At 41.3% G+C, this 19,539-nt stretch overlaps 1 protein-coding gene across 2 annotated transcripts in view; it reads right to left on the bottom strand.

Annotated features, from left to right (window-relative positions):
- The window catches only part of Thsd7b (thrombospondin type 1 domain containing 7B), an 831,070-nt gene that overhangs the window by 430,980 nt on the left and 380,551 nt on the right, over nt 1-19,539 (bottom strand). For both annotated transcript variants that reach the window (XM_052736826.1, XM_052736827.1), the window contains exon 7: nt 13,647-13,844. In XM_052736826.1, coding sequence (XP_052592786.1) covers nt 13,647-13,844 — 198 coding nt within the window. The remainder of the gene's footprint in view (nt 1-13,646; nt 13,845-19,539) is intronic.

The following is a 19,539-nucleotide window of genomic DNA, read 5'->3' as shown; positions in this document are numbered from 1 at the left end:
GCTCTAGGAATAAACGAATACCCTCAACTGCAGGGCAGTTGAGAAAATAGAGAACTGTACTGTCCAACACAACAACAGCCTACAGAGCTATCCTCCAAAACAGTCCCATTGCAGTAAGACTGAGGTTGGGATCCAGTTTATGTGGAAATGATTCCAAGTCCACACTGAGCCTCCCACTTCCATGGGCACTGCCTAAACACAACATGTATTCTCAGGTTAAGTCAAGACTCCGCACAGTTCCATTTTTACCAGTTTCTTTTGGGAATGATTCAGAGAAATCACCTCTCCTTTTCAGTAAATCATTACTTCAATGTAATTTGGTAAGTTAATGCAATATGAAGGATTGCTTTTGTGCTCAGAACTTTGCTTTCCCTTCAACAAACTCCCTCAGATTTCATAATAGGGTGGCATTAGCAATTTGATCATGACCGCCCTCTAAGAACACTTCCACTGTGGTGGACTGAAAAACTGACTCTATTTTTAACAGCCGTTTCCTATCTCTGCTTTGCGTTTTCCCGTATCTCCTTTTTCAGCAAATCTGCTGTTCTCGCTACTCACAACCCAGCATGCTGAAGAAATTCGAAATTGCTTAGCTGTCTGGATGTGATCAAGATTAGAATTACAGTTGCCAGGGAAAACCAGATAACTAAGTAGTGTATCTCTAACTCGAATTCCCTCTGTGCTGGAAGGAAACGTGTGTGGGCTGCATGTTTGTGCTGGGCCCACTGATCTCGCTTAGCCCACACAGAGGAAAAGGTGTTAAGCTTACAGAGTAGTTAGAAATAAGTTGCGTGAGCTCACCATAGTGATTTGGCACAAGCGCCCTTAGTACTGCATTGAGAGTGACTCTCAGGTCACATTGGACTTAACAAAACAAAATCCCAAACCACCTTAATTAGCGTGAGCCATTACACAGGTCTGCAACACATCAGTGCATCCTCTGTCACTGATAAAGTAAAACCAGTGTGTGTTTAGACTCCCTGGACTGGAAACTCAAACTTCTGCTGTTGGATAGCAGTAGTTGTGTGATTTTCGGGCATCGAAATTTCTGAGCTGCAAAACTGGAATGTGAATAATAATTGCACACTAGGCTGTCTTATGACTGAATTTCAATAACTGCCCTAAGCTCAGTAAACATTTGTTGAGTTTCTTAATATACCAGACACTCTGGCACCACCCCAAAAATAAAGCAATGAAAGAGTCAAGGTTTCTCCCCTTGAGAAGCTAAGAGTCAAATAGGAGAAGGAGGTAAGTGAGGGGCAATTTCAATACAATGCGGTAACAGAGTCAATGACTGAATCATAAGGTGTTAGAACACCGAAGACAGGCCTATCAAGGAAGACCTTGTCTGAACAGGCCATGCAAACTCTGATTGACACTGGCTTTAACAAGGAGAAACGTATTGTCTTGTATAACAGCCGGCGCTCATGTGGTTGTTTGGAGATGTCAACCATGTCTTCTAGGACCTGGAGTTGCTTTCGGTGTCTGCGCCACTGCACACAGTAGTCACAGTTTCGTTATGAAGCCACATCTTCTCCGTTATAAGTTGGATTACAGCCACAGCTAAAACAACTGGCTTTCTTGGTCAAAGTCCTTTTCTCATGTCTTGAAAACTCCAGATTAACGCCCACAGATTGCTAAACCAGTTGTCTGCAGATGCAGCTAGATTACCACAACCGGCTGTGACACAGTTGCTTGAGTGATGAGTGTGTTATTTGCCTGAGATTCTGAGCCAGTGGGAAAGTGTCAAGGTGGAAATAAAGGTGGAAAAGTGTCTCAGGCAGGAAAAATGCATGATCATGGCATGCAGGTAGCCTGCTGCAGATGTAATACAGCAGAGGGGACAGTTGGGAGACCTGAGTTCCTAGATGCTCACTCTGAGCTAAAGATATGGAGTAAGAAAATTATTGTTATTGTAAATAAAATCCCTAAATTCACTTTCAACATGATAGCTTTAATTTGTATTTTTACTTTGAAAGAAGTATCTCTGACATCTTTGCAGATGATTCTTTTCTCTGGGTCTGTAAGACACTCTAGTGAGTATGGACTAAATGGCAGAGCGCAAAGGGCTGTACACTATTGATTCTTCATTTTGATCCATCAACCAGTTAAAGTACATCTCTTCAGTTTCTTATCTATATTTTTCAGTTATTTTAGATCAACTCTGGTCTAAAAATATTGAATGGGAAATTCCAGAAGTAAACAGAAAGTTTTACATTGCATGTCACTGTGAGCAGTGTGATGGAATTTCCTTCCACCCCACTCCATCATGCTTGGGTTCTGAGCCTTCTTTTTGTCTAACATATCCATAGTACATATGCTACCTTCTTATTAGTCATCTATAACCCTGTCAGTGATCAGTGAGCTCTCAGAGCATAGAAGTGCTGTGTTCATGCAACTTTCATGTAGATTGCTGCTGCTCCCTCATCATGCCTACAGATGTTATGAATCTCTTACTGGGCCTAACTTAGAAGCCAAACTTTAGCACAAGCATATGCTACATAAAGATATCACAGCACCTGTATATTAAGAGCCTGGTAGTATGTTCAGTTTCAGGTACCCATTTGGAGTCTCAGAATGTATCCTGATAAGGATGATTATTATTATATATTCTCTTTTAGCTTATTAACTAAAAGATCTTGTATAGAAGAATAATTAAAAACATTTTCTAATTGATTTTCAGTGAGGTAGATGGACCTTCCCAAGAGATTCATTTCTTTATACTTACTATACTTAAATGGGCACATTTTTGGTAAGCCTATTACTGAAGTTGAATCCATCATATTAGATATGCATTTAAATTAATATTCTTTACTTTTTCTGTCTGTATACAAGAGAAATTGGGATTCTGTGCCAAGAGTAACAACCAGGACTGGTGTGAAATACCACGTTAAGTAGATTTCTAAGTGAGAAAAAAAAAAGTAACTCTGTGGCTAGCACAATATTAAACACCGTTGTCAATAGGCTAATGGAACACAGAAACTGAGGGCATATCCAGAAGAAGTTGGAAGGAACAGAAAAGGGAGGCATCTCTCATGATTTTATCGTAAGGACTACATTTTGAAGAATTAGTACAATCGATGGTTCACTTTGCTTCTTGGAGCATATGGAACGGATATAGACCGACAACGACCCAATAAGAAATTTGGAAGAGACAGTAAAACAAGACAGTCCTGTGAGGTGCAGGCACACACGGAAAAGCAATTTATTCCATCTACACTATTTCTAAACAGGGAAACCTTGAAAATACAGTGTATACTTAGTGTGATTAGGGAATGTGGGGGGAACAGTGATGGCACACAATAATTTATTTAGGCGCATCAATAATAGAGGAACAGGATGGATGCTTTCCCACAATGTCTAGGATGGAACAGGGTGGAAGGAGGAAGTAATTCAGAACACAATGCCTGTTTATCGGGAGACAGCACACAGTGGCTGTATTTAAACCTGCATCGCAGCTCTTCTCTTTAGCATTTAAATTGATTCGCCAGTTTATATCTATTCCCCACCTTCCCGCCCAACTCAGACGGCGAAACTGTGATTAGAATGAGCCTCTATTTTCTCTTTTGGATTCCTTCATTGACAAACAGTATTAGAGTTTCATCTTTAATTTTGCTGCAAAACATCTAAATGGATGGGAATGAGGAGCTTGGCTATAGGAACTCTCAAATTTAATCTCCTTTGCAGTCTGATTCCTGCAGCGTGAATACACAGTCTGATCTTATTGGCACTTTCAACTGCAATGCCAGGTTCATTTCAAAATTTAATACAATGTATTTGTCATCACCACACTTCCCTCAGTAAGGACTCTGCTACCAAATGGCTACCAGTTGGTGGTCTGAGAAAGATATCTTGCTGAAAATGAGAACTGTCCTCTAAACTGAAATAACTCATCTCACATATTGCATGTCTTCTGTTTTTGCAGGGAACACCATTGTTCTCTCCCATTTGATCTTTTAGTAATCTGTCCAGGTAACAATAAAGAAGTAGAGGAATATTTACTCACTGCCAGCTTCCGAAAGAGAGTAACGTATTTCATGGATTTCACAAATAACTTCCCCGGCAGGAAGCAAGAGACAACAGATTACAATCAGTCAATACTGCCGTTGATTCTCAGTGTAAGCCATGCCTTCACAGTTCTGACCCACTGCTGTTACACTGACATGAGCGGGCAGCCCACCAGCCCCATCTGGCTCAGAACTGTGTTTCTCAATTGGTGGTCTCTGTATCACCACTGTCTTCATTACTGAAGAATTTATTAGAACCTGAGATTCCTTGGCTCCCTCCACTGAATCATATAATCTATACCAGCAGCCAAAATTTGTGTCTCCACAAGCCTTCAAGGTGATTTGATTTACACTAACTTGTTAACTATTGATTGAGAAGAAAATAGATAGAGTAACATGATTCTTTAACATCTCAGAACTGATTTCCCATCCAGTGAGTGACTGTTGAATGCAGCCATTTACGACAGCCTGGTCACATTTGTCTCAAGTTGAGGAGTGGAAAGGTGGAGTGAAGACCATGCCCACCATGTCGAGTGAATTCAACCATTTGTTCCATTATACATCGGTGACTACAGCCCTTTACACAGAAAGCACAGATAAGGTTTTGTTTTGTTTTGTTTTGTTTTTTTGTAAAATTGGAGTTTCTGCACATTCTCCCTCTTCTGCCTCAGGTTGTCTTCTGGAGGTTAAGAAGAGGCAATCCTTTACCTCTGCCAATTAAACCCTGTGGCCTTTCCACTCCCTCTGACCAATGGAGATAGATACCTTGTCTAAACACCTCAAGAGTACTGCTTGTACCCCCTATCACTACTCACCATTACCATTACATTATACTCTAGTTGCAGTATGAGCAGGTGTATCTATACACACATACACATACATGCACAATTAGATATATAGAAATACATGCATCTTCAATTAAACTTCAAGCTCTTTCAAGACAATGACATTGCTCTATTCATCACTGAAGCCACCATGACTCTGTATATGACCTGAAACACAGTGAGTAGAAATGTGTTTCCAAGGCAGGCTTGCTTTCCAGGGTGTTTCTAACCTTCTGTCCCCGTCTGTCCTTACCTCTCTTATTCTACCTGCCACTGAAAGAATAGTCAATTGCCACCCTTTGATAGACAAGCTGTTCACTAAGGTCTTATGTTCTCCTCTTAGACAATGAAAGACTTTGCTTAAATGTTACTTGGAATGCAATATATTTAAGGTAAATGCATACTGGAGAAACTTTGGGCTTTCCTGGAAAGCCTTTAGAGAAGTGTCTGCAGACAATGGATTTTCCTACATAAACCCTATCTAAACTTTCATTTTCTTCTTCTAATCATCTGCTTTTATAAATTAAGTTTTATTTTTCAAAAGGGACCTAGCCAGTTGTGGTGGCACACATCTTTAATCCTAGCACTCTGGAGGCAGAGGAAGGCAGTGTTACTCTTCTGATCCTATGCCCTGACATAAAAGCCTATTCTTAAGGGAAAACTCTACCCATTTCTCTTCTCTCTTCTCTTCTCTTCTCTCTCTCTCTCTCTCTCTCTCTCTCTCTCTCTCTCTCTCTCTCTCTCTCTCTCTCTCTCTCTCCTTCTGCTTTTTTCCCAGGAGGTGTGCACCTCTGGAACTCCTCGCCCTTCTCTCTCTCCCTATCTCTCTCTTTCTCTCTCCCTTCCACCAAATAAAACTCTTCACTGAGTGCTGTCTACATGGCATCTCTGTCTCTCACCCACCCTGGGGCACCTTGGCTCTATCTGCCAGAACCTCCTACATAGCTTACAATATCATAACATTGGCACCCAACGTTTCTCTGTGAGTTCAAGGCCAGCTTGGTCTACAAAACAAGTTCCAGGACAGCTAGGGCTGTTACACAGAGAAACCCTCTTTCAAAGGAAGAAGAAGAAGAAGAAGAAGTAGAAGAAGAAGAAGAAGAAGAAGAAGAAGAAGAAGAAGAAGAAGAAGAAGAAGAAGAGGAGGAGGAGGAGGAGGAGGAGGAGGAGGAGGAGGAGGAGGAGGAGGAGGAGGAGGAGGAGAAAAAAGAAAAGGGGGGAGGGAGAGAATCTGTTTTTCCCATTCTTATTCATGACCATCCAATACACTCTTGAGCCCATGAGCCCCCTACAAAATGAAAACATAAATAACCTGTCCTCCAAAAATTACATGACAGTTGGTGGGAAACAAGACTCACACAGAACACGAATTACCCAGATGTCCTAACTAGAAAATAAGTGGAATGTGATAGTATTTTGTTGTTATTGTTTTCAAAGGAAGGATCACAGAGGCACATAAAAGTTCTTAGGTTGTCAATAAATAGTTAACAAAATAAAACATTGAAAATATTAAATAGGCTCTGATTTCTCCTTTGGAAGGTGACTCTTTGAATGCTGTGGTCATTGTGGTATGAGTCCTTGGAACCTTCTGCCTTCCACAGGAATGAATCCACTAAATCCTTCCAAGCACAGTTATCTTTGAGATACTCTACACAAAACTCCCGCTAAGATTCTGGGGCAATGAGTAAAGGTGAGGAATTGACACTGGAAAGAAAGAGGGCTAAGGTACACGTAAATAAATAGTTCCCACAAGGTCTCATCTTATTGGCAGTGATGTCTAGACCTCAAGTTCATTCCAATCATTTCCTAAAGGTTCCTGTCTAGGAATGTGAATGCCCTGGGAAGGCTCCAGTGGCCAGAGAAAATCCCCAGGTAACGAGATGCATGCATATCGCTGAGTGTTTATATTTGCATGTTCGAGAATGGTCAGTGGTTAGTGGGGGGAAGGTTCTTCCTGGGTTGGCATACTACAGCTTATGCTAGCATCCACTATTTCTCATTAATCTGGACTCTCATTGTTCATGTAAAATACACCTTTTTACCCTCTCTTTGATCTCTTTAAGTGGTGCAATATAATTTAAGACTCACATCCTGATGTAAAGGTAAGTGCTTTGCTTTCCTGTTGAAAAGAGAAACAAGAGTCTTCCTTAAAAAAAAAAAATCCAATTATCATCATCCTTTCTAAAACACACATCTTAATAAACTGCAGATTTGTTTCAAACCAAGTTACCATGGCTCAAATGTTTTAGAAAATTCATATTTGAAATTTGTTTTAGATCTTCTAAATCTCAGCAGTGGTTCTAATTTGAATACATCTCTTTAATATGTGTCTTCACCACAGGAATCTACTTATGTGGTAAAGAAATGTCTGACGAATTAGTACCCTAATGTCCAATAAAATAAGTTCTGTGCTGAAATGAAATTTAGAAAGTCTTCTAAGAGATATAAAAGGTATACAGAAGGGGAACTAAAGCTGTGCCCAAGAAACACAAGATGCAGCACAATCCAAGGGCTTGGAAACGAAAGACTTGGCAAACAAAGGGTCCTACTTAGAAGTTCCATGAAGCACAAATAATAAAACGGTCTCTGGAGTTTGACATTAGCCTCACAGGCAAGCCATTGAACGTTCCTTGAGCTAGAAATAAAACAAACAAACAAACAAACAGTCCAAGTCTAAGCATAGGTTTAAAAATATTAAACCATCTTAATCCAAGTCAAATAAATAATATCCTGGCAGGTTTCACTAAACAAAGCTGACTCTGTGAAGGTTCCAGCATCCTTGGTGTCAGTACTTCAAGTGTATGTACTTGAGGTAAGATTAAAGAATAACTTCTTGGATTGTTATTGAAAGACATGAAAGTCTGCAGGAATGCCCTTGAGGGACTAGACGGATGGCCCCTTGGTTAAGAGAGTGTACTTAGGCAGCTCATAACCACTCCTAACTCTAGCTCAGAGGATCCACCGCCATCTTCTGGCCTCTGAGAGAACTACACTCACGTGAACAACCCCTTCCCCCACCCATAATTTAAAAATTGTTGAGTCAGGCTGATCCAAGGCTTTCTCAGAGGCCGGACAAAAAGACAAAGGAACCTAGTTCTGTGTCATTGCCCGAGGTTGGGGGGTGGGGGGCAGACTTGGCAAGTTTCAGGTGGGGCCTGCAGCCAGGGCCTGGAAGGAGTTATTATTTTGGTTCCTGGGAACTTGGCTATTCGCCATGAAGAGACTGGAGTTATGAGTCCCAAGATTGCTACCTCTGACACCCTTGAGATATTCTGTTTCCCCTGTGAGACACCGCTTGATTAGCTACCTACTTCCGTCCTGTTTCTTCTGTAATAACTGTATATAAGATTTTATATATGTGTGTGTGTATATATCTATATACATATAGATATATGTGTATATATGTGTGTGTGTATATATATATATATATATATATATATATATATATATATATAAATAAACTTGCTGGCATGATATAAACTTGCTGGCATGAGCCATCAGCATGTGTGAGACCTCCTGATCCCAAACTTTCTTATCTTCTCACACCCTGGTCATCTCTCTCTCAGGAATCTGTCAATGGAAAACAGCCTACTTGTCCAGAATAAAATAAAGAAAAAAATGTCTTTGAAGTGGCAAGCAAAGCCACATTAGGGGTAGGAAATTGTTTCTCATGCTTCATGAAACTATTTATATCGGCAAGGTGTAGGGCAGAGATGAAAATAAAAAGTATTGTACCTAAGGGTTCTTGTGTGGCAACCCAGAAGGATTCTAATTCAACGCACCTGTCAATATGTGAGCCTTGCTCCTCCTGATATAGTCTACCTTAGTAGGCAGATCATTCACTTCCTATGAGTACAGAATGTGTGTTACATTATCTCTGAATAAATATACTTGTTGAAATATACAAAAAAGACATTTTTTCTTTCAAGAAATAATATTTGATAAAGCATGGAACAGAGAACGTATTGGCTGCCCTGAGTCTGATGAGACATTGGGCAGATCCACATTTAGCCCACCTGTAGAACATCTTTGAGACATGGAGGAAGGTCCAAATGGTCACTTGGATCCACTAGAACTAGTTTCCTGTCAGTGTGGAGGTTTTTGCAGCCTGTCCTGAAGATGCCACACACTGATACAATCATCTACAGGAGTCACCAGGGAAATGTGACAGTGAACTTATTTTAAGTTTGGGATCAGAGTCTAAGCCACAGTAAGGAAATGTAATGTTCTCCAAGGGGAAAAAGGGTTGGACTGGCATTTTCGGAACGTACAAAATGGCTCCTTTGAAGTGCAGAAATGTTTACCAATGAGTCAAGAACAAGCTGTGCACACTCTACCCAGGGACTTCTGTGGACCCACAGTAATGATAAGATGCTGGGTAGAAAAAAAGTCAAAAGCACTCCAGCACTCAAAGCCCTGGAAATCAGATCCCAAAGCTGGGGAAATCCCCAGATACCTAATGAATGGGATTCTAGGTTATCTGTAGGTCACATTTTTGTGTGTGGAAGCAGAGGCTGACACTGGGTTTCTACCTCTACTGCTCTATGACCATTTTTTCCAAGACCTTGGAGTTTGCTATTCTTGAGGGACTAGGAACTAGTCAGATCCCTGACAGGCAGATAGGAAAAGGGGGCATAGAGAGATTGTGAAGATGGCAAATTTCCTAGCTTCTTCCTCATCCTCCTGACCTAAGAGAAAGATCTGCTGGGCTTCCCCCCACCCCTTACCAGTGGGGCTTCTATTCTGTCTAACCCAGCAAGCTGGTAAAATATATTCACATTTCCTGAAGGTGTTTGCCTATCAAGCGCCTCTCTGCAACACACACACCCTGTTTTTTTGTTGCATGTTTCAACTAAAAAACTCAAAATTAGGCCAGAGGTCTTATGCCACTAAAAACACTTAACTCACTAGTTTCTCCAAGAGAAAAGGGCTTTTAGTTCCTCTTCTGCTCTGGAGAGAGTCTTTCCTTCTGCCTTTGTGTCTGTCATTTTTATCCCACACCACCTGGTGTGTGTGTGTGTGTGTGTGTGTATGTGTGTGTGTGTGTGTGTGTGTGTGTGTGTGCACATGCATGCCCGTGCATGTTGTTTATAGTTTTCTTGGGTACAGGGGAAGCAGCTCCAGGATTAAGGCGCTTGTAGTGTGAGGACTGTAGTTTAGATTCCCAGGCCCCAAGCAAATGCCTGGCAATCATAATAACCAGCCTATATTTCCAGAGCTCAGAAGGTGGAGAGAGGGCATCCCTGTCTGGCTGGCTGACAGACTGGCTGAATCAGTAAGCTCTGGCTTCAACAGGGGAGACCCAGCCTCAGTGAATAATGGAAAGCAATTGAGGAAAACTTGCAATGTCAACCTTGTGTTGCTACACGCATGTACATAGGTGCACACACAAACATGTGAACATATGTGTGTATGTATATATATATATATATATATATATATATATATATACATACACACATACATACCACACAAATATACATAAGGGGAAAAAATCCCTCAGCTTCTAAGTCTGAATGGGACATGGATTTTTCATGAGATTGTGGAATTTTTTCCCCTGTATATTTCTATCCAGAGTCCTGACACGGACTTATAGACAAACCTGAGGAAGTCAAAGCAAGCTGCCCTTGGAAAGTCTAGTGCATTTCAAGTCTGATTGGACGTAATATGAGTTTTGGAGTTTCTCATATCAAGTATAAGACAATTTCTTCTGGTCACGTCCGTTTAGCTTGAGATAAATTGAGACAAAAACTCTTCAAAGCAATTGAGAAACTCCCTGTGATGAAAAGCCAACTATCAACTGTCACAAGCAAAGAAACTCCCAGGAAACTGTGTATCTCAAACATTCCTTCCTCAACCACTTAAATGAGTGGTGGCAGCTTTATCAATGCTGTGGTTATGTGAAGACGCTGCTAACACATGGGAAGTCTGACAGGAGGCTCCTCTGTCAAACCTTCACAGTCAATCCCAGAGGCACATGGCTTCTGAGTCACAGAAGATCCAACCAGACCTTGTTTGCAGTTTCTCACCAGCTATGAGATTGTTTCAGCTACCGGGAGGTCAGCATATCCCTGTCATCGTGATGGTGGCTGCTGCCTCACAAACAGTGGAGTTCATCAAGGCACTTAAAAACCTACAGACTTCACAGAGCTAATGTAAGCATTTATGAATTTCATCTCTCCCCATAGAAATGGACTATATCAGCTAAAAGCTAAATTTAAACCTGTTCACAGGAATAAGTAACAAAGTCTTGAAACTGCTGTGTCGTGGTAAAGGGAAGACACTACAACCACTGAAGAGGACAGAGCACACACTATGGAGGAAACCTCTAATGCTATGGAAAAAGGTTGTCATGACAACTTTCCAGTACCTGCCATGAGATGACCAGAGTCCTATGACCAGTTGCTATGGGACCCAACCCAATGAGCTTTACATTTTCTCATCTGAAGGATGGAAGGAAGATATAGATATGCTTGTTCTAATCTGTCTGCACTATATATAATAGTGTTGTGTGCCCCATTTCTTCAGACCAACATAATAACAAATATGCATTATAAGCTTGCTTTGAAAAGTGGGGTGCCAGGAATATCCCTAACCACATTCATATGCCTACTTTAACCCTCAGAACCTTAACAATCGAAGATAGTTTTTATTAAAGACCTAAAGGAAAATATGCCTCTACAAATCAAATAATTTGACCATCCAGTAGGTAGCAAGTGGGGTTGAAATTCCAAGCAGGGTGGAAGGAAAGCCCAGGACTGAACCTTCCCCATTCTACTTCAGACACCACACTTAATACAGAATGCTTCTGGGAGTGATCACTTGGGTTTTCTCCACAACAGTCAATTCCTCCACACCAACTGAGTGTCCTACAATTCAAGTCCACTTCCATGAACTATTTTCATGGAAATAGCCTCAAGTCAAACCTCACTCGGATAACAATACCCCAGGTTGTCACCTCTGCTGTAAATCACACGTCCCATAAACCCTTTCTCAGACTCCAGAATGTTAAGGTAGCTTAAAAACCCTAAAGAAACATTTTACTTACATTTACAGCTTTACTATAAAGAATATTATAAGTTACACAGATAAATAGCTAGATGAAAGAGATGCATTAGGCAAGGTCAGGCACTTTCTGAGTGGAATGGATATAGACAAAGGAGATGCATTCCGTTGGGTACAGAGCAACCAGGCCCTCTCTGGGCATGCCTTACTCTGCCTACATCTCCACATAGCCATGTGGAAGGAAGTTCTGATCTCTGAACTCCATAGTCCAGGGATCTTTGTAGAGCTTTTAGCCATAGGGATGATTAGTAATGAGCCCACTCCAGCCCATTTCCACTTCCTTGTGGTTGAAGGCTAGGAATAAAAGTCCCTAACTTCTAGTAATGGTTTGGTCTTTTGGGGGAGCCAGTTACACTCAGACACCAACTCAGAGTCATCTTGTTAGAACAAAAGTCACTTCTATCACCCATGGAAACTTAAAGGAACTTATGAGCTTCATGTCATAAGTTACCATCAACGATCAAATAATAGGGCAGAAGACTCTCCCAGAACCTGCACTCCCTGGGAAATTACAGGGAATCCAGAATGAATGTACCAAGAATCAGGGAAAAGAACAAATTATACTTTCCTTATTATGAATTATAATACTAGGAAAACACCGTGGAAGTGATCTTATTTCCTGCTCTAATAAGGCACACCTTGCCCCCGTGTAAACATTATGTGGTGGTATTAGGAGCAGTGACGATTAGTTCCAACTATTTATTGCAGCTATAGCAATCTGCTGTCGCCTTCTATTTAATTAAACAACCATCTGCTTTCTGCAGGGAAACAATAAATCATTTAGTAAAAAAAAATGTACATTTGTGTACTTACATTAGCTATTTTAGAGAAAGAAAAATAGAGAAAGGCCACAGAGAGAAGAGGGAGGAAGAAATAAAGGAAGCAACAGTGTGCCAGATGTCAGCACTGTGAAGATGTTAATATCCATTCTGAATCCGCTTTGTAATTTCCTCCCATTCTGTGGATTGCTTCGCTCCACAAGTCAAAACATTTCATCCCACACGCGAAGAGCATTGTGAATGGGGCCTCACATTGCAGAGCTGATTAGGAGACATGCTCCACATCCCTCAGAGAAATGGAGTTCTTTTTAATCTCCAGGATAAAGATTTTTAAATGTCACTTTTCTCACTGCCATATGACTTACATATTTTTAAACCACACTTCATTTCCAACAAGCACTGTACCAAAAGCTTGGTGATCAAGGACAGACATCATTGTTAATAATTGTGTAAATCCTGACAGCTTATCTTTAAAAATGGCTTGTTGAAAATGTTAGCATTATATCCAGAACTGATTCTGGTCTAATGTTATTATAAATGAAAAGATTTTACTTAATCTTTTCCCCCGCCCCTTTTCTTTTTAACCCTGGCATCTTTAACAGGTAGCATTTTGTTAACACTTAATAAAGGCATGTCACAAACTGATCTTAACAAAAGGAAATAAAACTTGTCCTGCATTCATAAGCTGGCACAGTTTTGTTTGTTATTTGTCTTGATAAATTAAAAAAAAAACTCTGAAGAATTCTGTGGGTTCAGAGTGGTGTGTTTAAGCATAATCAAACAGTGCATTTAGTGCTATGTTGTGGTTCTCATATGAAGTGATCGCAGCTCACCCTACAGGAATTTGTCACCTGCTTCACCATAAATGCCCCCATATAGGAGCTTCCTGCCCTCCAGAAAATGACCTTTGAAGAGTAGCACTGCCCCTGGTTGGATATAAGTCAATCCTGCAGTATGTCACCATGTCCCACCTCTTTCGTTCTGACAGACAGCCTTCAGGATGCGATGTCCCAGGCCACATTTCCCATGCTCGGGGATACAGATCCCTTCAGAAGCAAGCCATCGATGACACATTGGATCCTCGCAAGGCACAGATTCTACCAGGTGAGGGCAGTGCCCCGTGGGCCCTGTAGACTCCATGAGAACATGGCGCTGTCTCATTCTAAAGCCTGAAAGGAGAGAGAAAGCACAGCTTTCAGTATTTCACCCCGATCCTGCAAAGGCAAAGGAGCCGCTGCCTGGCCGCAGATGGAACTTCCCCTGCGAACACTTGCAGCTCTGACGCATGTGTTATCTCGGGGGGGGGGGGGGGTTTGGGGGGGTTATTTATGAGATGGAGGGATATGAAATGGAAAGGAAAAGAGAAATGTGGGAAAGAATGAGAGTGTACAAGTGTCTTCCAAGAAGAGATGACAGACAGGCCAGATGGAATCAGATGAAATAATGAACAGGGTGCATCCAATGGTGTCTGTAATCCAGGAGCTTTGGTGAAGACCCACAGCCACACTTGCTCACAGATACATCCGCATTTCATTTTTGGATTGCTTTCAGCAACCTGTTGCTTTACATTAAACAGCACATTTACACCTTTGTCTATGCCTCGTGCCTGACCACTCACAGCTTCCTGCTTTGACAGTTCCCTGTATGGCTTCTCTGAGATTCCCACATCAGCATGTCTATATAGATGGTGTCTCTAGGACTTCATTTTCTATGCTAACTGGGCATGTTTTCTCAAATTCCCATAGTCAGAGCCTGTAATAAGGACATAGGCAGGTTTTGAAATGCTACAGAATCACAAACTATACTTCAATAGGAGTAAGGTAGGTACATGCAGAGGAAAGATCAACTGTGATACTGTAAAATGTGATAAAGACTATAAGAAAATGGAGGGTGTGGACTTGCTCCAAAAGGCTTTTTATTATTCAGCTTTCTTGAGCTGGTGTCATGAGAGAACATGGGCATTTTCATAATATCTCTCTCTCTTTTGTCTAGATGCCAGAAGTAGAAGCTATACTTTGTTTTTATACAATATGTTTGCTTTAAATAATTTAAAGTAACATTGAAAAACAATAACAACAACATGACCTCAAGAAAAGAATGAATGAGTGAATGAGAACTCCCTGAGACCCATTAATGACATGACTTGCAATCCTTGGTTCTCTTGATATATCTGTCACTTTTATGGGCATAGATCTCACCCACATTATCTCCCATGGTTATGCTCAAATTCTGTCAGCCCATCATGGTCTTTCAATTTCTTTTTCAAAACTGCTTCTCATATATCTTCAGTCTGGGCTCAAACTCACTCCAGAGGGGAGGACGGTTTTGAATTTCTCACTCTCCTGTCTCTATTTCCCAAGTGCCAGGATTATAGGCATGTGTCACCATGTCTGGTTTTTGTGGTAAGGGAGATTGATTCCAGGACTTCCTCAATGCTAGGTAAGTGCTCTACCAACTAAGCTGCATCTGTTGCCAAAAATCCTTTAATTTAACCCCTCATATGTTTGAACTTCCAGTCCCAAGTTGGTAGTGCTGTTTGGGGGGTGGTAAAGCCTCTAGGAAGAGGAACCTTGCCAGAGGAAGTAGCTCATTGGATGAGGGCCTTGACATTTGACAGCTTGGTCTCGCCCCTGTTCACTATCCACTTCCTGACTGCAGAGGTAATGTGACTGGTCACCTTGGGCTCCTGTCACCATTCCTTCCCCACCATTATAGATTTTATCTCTTGAGCTGTAACATCAAATAAACTTTTCTTTTAGCTGGTTGATGCTACGAATGTGTTGCTCTGATTGATTGATAAATAAAATGCTGACTAGCCAGTAGCCAGGCAGGAAGTATAAGCGGGACAAGCAGAGAAGAGAATTCTGGGAGGTGGAAGGCTGAGTCAAGAGACGCTGCCAGCCCCCGCCACGAGAAGCATCACGTAAAGATACCAGTAAACCACAAGCCATGTGGCAAGGTATAGATTTATAGAAATGGGTTAATTTAAGATGTAAGAGCTAGTTAATAGTTAGCCTGAGCTGATGGCCAAGCAATTTTAATTAATATGAGCTTCTGAGTGATTAATTTTATAAGCAGTTGCGGGGTCTCTGGGGCTGGGCAGGACTGGAGAAAACTCCAGCTACACTTCTCCTTGATTTTTTCTTTGGGGGGGGGCTGGAGACATGGTTTCTTTGTGTAGCTTTGTGCCTTTCCTGGAACTCACTCACTCAGTAGCCCAGGCTGGCCTTGAACTCATAGAGATCCACCTGCCTCTGCCTCCTGAGTGCTGGGATTAAAGGTGTGTGCCACCACCACCTGACTGAGTCCTTGATTTTTGTGAGGTATTTGATCATAGCAAGACAGAAAATAACTAATATACTACTTAGACATCATTTAGCAGATAGTGACTATTACAATGATACTAAAATTCCTAAGGTTAATTAAAATAATAACAACGGAGCCGGGCGGTGGTGGCGCACGCCTTTAATCCCAGCACTCGGGAGGCAGAGGCAGGCGGATCTTTGTGAGTTCGAGGCCAGCCTGGTCTACAGAGCGAGATCCAGGAAAGGCGCAAAGCTACACAGAGAAACCCTGTCTCGAAAAACAAAAAAAACAAAAACAAAAAAAAAAAAAAAAAAAAAAAAAAAAAAACAACAACGGAGATTACTGCTCTGTTATCACCTAGCTCCACACCACTAAATACTCAAAATACAACCTACAGAAAGCTCAGCCTCAGTCTTCGGGAACTCAAAGACAGCTACAAGGGGCATACAGGGCACTCAACTACACTCGGCATAAATTAAAGACTTCTCAGCTCTTGCCACCCACTGCATGACTTGAATGACCTCCACTTTTACACATAACACCCGTGCCCTGCTTATTTCCTGGCATTTGTTTGTACTTGTTTAGCTCTTGTCTTTGAACAAGAAATGGCATGATTTACACTTTGACAACCAGCTTGAAGAACAGTACGGAAACTTTGCATTCTCTATGGAGGGATTTGGGTGTCCTATTCCTGGAGCTTAAAGCCAGTGAGGGGCTCATGCCATTTCCCTCTATAAATCATGTTGCATCCATCTTGCCATAAATCTATAGAGTGCATCTCCTTAGCCAATAAATTCTTTCAGGCTCTTTTGTGTGTGTGTGTGTATGCTGCCCTTGTCCAGACTCTAAGTAGGATCAAATCACACCACAACCTCAGCATAAAACAAGCATCGTGGCTTCCTGTTCTACTTAACTTCCTCCCACACGGGCATCCATGCCTGCAGTAAACAACGGGGTTTCCCAGGTGTTCTATTCCAAGAGAAATACAACACCAAGTTCACCATGGCTGGGACAGCCAATGTTTCACAATTATTGAACTCTATGTTAGCCAAATATTATTATTCAGTAAATATTAAAAACCATGTGAATATTGATGTCCTGCATTGGAGGAAGGACAAGAGGCAAATGTCTAACTCTCATTTCCATATAACTCAAGAAGGGGAAAGGGCCACAGCAATTAACCATGACAGCGAGAGATGGTTCATTTACATTACTCCAAACTTAAACCCTCTAGACTTTTGTAAGCTTTTCTGACCATTCTAGATATGTGTAAACAAAGGCCAGATTGCAATATATTACTTCTCTGAGGGTGTGTCAGCAGTAGGTTAGGAGGGTAGGAAGTTGACCAGAGTTCTAACCTCACAGACTTAGCTCCTGCCTGCAACATGTTTTTGGTCCTACTTCACAAGGTACATCTGAAAGCCATCATGGGTCAACCCCTTAAACTGAAGCTAGACAGAGTAGAGAGAAGGATTTAGGGCTCTGTGTAGGAGACAGTAACAATCATCACTTCATAGCCAGAGATTCACCATGCACCTTTGAAAGAACCACTATTCTCAGGGTTTTGTTGTTGTTAGTATTGCCATGAGCTCTGAGCCCAAAATTTATGGTTTCATGTATCATTCTACCATAGGCAAACAGACAAAACTGAATAGTGGATTGGGGAGAGTAAGGTCAGAAGAGAAGATGGCAGAAGAGAAGTCAACATTTTTTAGGTGAAAACAGATAAGAATTTAAGGAGGCTCATGGTATATCTAAGTCTGAAGACTATTTCTACTGTGTCATGGGGTAACAGTGGTCATGTGAGCTTCCCTTGAGCTGTTCATGAATAGCACTGTTTCCATGCTAACCCATGGATCTAGGATAGAAAACATAGCCAGCAGACTACACACAGATAGCAGAAGTCTACTGTGTGCTAAACATTGCATTTGCCATCTGTCTCTGGCAGCCCTGGATGAGGATGCTGAGCCCAAGAACCTGATAAGACTGCAGGTATGTGTATGTGTTCATATGTATGTGTGTATACATGCATGTACATGCTTGTGTACCGGCCAGAGTGCAACCTAGGTTGTTGTTTCCGATGTACCTTGTTTTTTGAGGCAGGGTGTCTCCATGGCCCAGGACTCTCAAAGGTTAAGCTGGCTGGTCAGCAAGCCCCAGGGACTAGTCTGTCTGTGGCAGCACAGCAGAGGGATTACAAATGCACAGCACTATACTTGACTTATTTCACATGGTTTCTGGGAATCAAATTCAGGTCACCACGCTTATACGATAAGTAAGTACTTTACGGAATCAAGAAGCCCCTTTTCCCCTAGACTGAATCTTTGATTCCAATTACTTAGATATCAACCATGATGATTTCCCAGTCTGTTATAACATAGAAAATAGGAGCATTGATAGGGTAAAGCAGTCATGAAAACCTTCAATCCTTTACATAAGAAGTAGGTACAGCTTATTGCCAGCCCCAACACACAGACACACAAAAATAGAACAAGGAAAAAAATATTATTTGTAATAAAGCCAATTTTTTTATAGAATTCATATACATGTAAAATTAGAGTCAACCCAGCAAGCAACAATGGAAAAGAGAAATATTACCACAGTAAAACTAGATTTCAGGTATGTCGGTGACTTTTGACCTAAGTTTACTGCCTATGTTAGTTTTTCAGAATGTGAAGGATGTCTTTAAGAATAGTCCTACAGTCTCAATTTAAAAATGTCTTTTTCTGCAGGGACTTTGCATGCTCTTCTGTGCTGTGGTTGGGGAACTACATTGGAGCAGGGGAGGAATCCCTAAAGTCCTGTGTAGAAGCTGGCAGCTATTAGGATGCCACATATAGAGGTCGCCATCCAACTCCTTTCAGTAGGTTGCCTTCCTAGAACTTGTCTGCAAGGAACAAGGGTGTCAGGTGAATCTGCATCAAGAGGAATTTTTAAAACTGCCTCACATCTATGTGTGGGGCTCATCCATCAGCATTTTCTTCAGGCTGATTCTCTTTTGTATTTCTCTAATTACTACACTGTGGGAGTATCTCCGAGAAAAAGCAATAAACGATACAACCTGATCCCATTTAAATTCCTTTGGAAAGTGTCCCAGCGTCACTTGACAAGCACCAACCTGCCAAACGCTGCTCCCCTTGTCTGCCTGTCACTGATGTGATGGAAGGTGCAGAGCCTGTGAATGTTGACTGATTTCCTAATGCATTCCGAGTAGCTGACAGCCATGAGCCTTAGATGATGCCTGATTGAGGGGTGCCTGATGGAGAACAACAGCCATAGAAAGATAATTTCTATAACGATTTATTCTATTAGCTAATAAAACATTTCCTACCATCTAAATCCCCCATTCCTTTCTATTTTTTTTTATGTGAATAAAGAGAACAGAACAAACTAAGATGAAGCCATGTGATCAGAAGGGTGTGTGTGTTGGACAAAGGTCTCCATCTTTCCACATGTTTCCTCATTGTTTGCTTGATTTTATCTCAAATCTTCTACTTTTCTTTCTCTAAAATATATACACATATGTATAACTATTAAAGACTATATCTGTATAAATAT

The sequence above is a fragment of the Peromyscus californicus genome, unplaced genomic scaffold, assembly GCF_007827085.1.
Source record: "Peromyscus californicus insignis strain IS unplaced genomic scaffold, ASM782708v3 Scaffold_14__1_contigs__length_90479793_seg_2, whole genome shotgun sequence".
In the NCBI taxonomy this organism is placed as follows: Eukaryota; Metazoa; Chordata; class Mammalia; order Rodentia; family Cricetidae; genus Peromyscus; species Peromyscus californicus.
The sequence above is the reverse complement of the archived record's forward strand: the minus strand, read 5'-3'. Positions and strand labels throughout refer to the sequence as shown.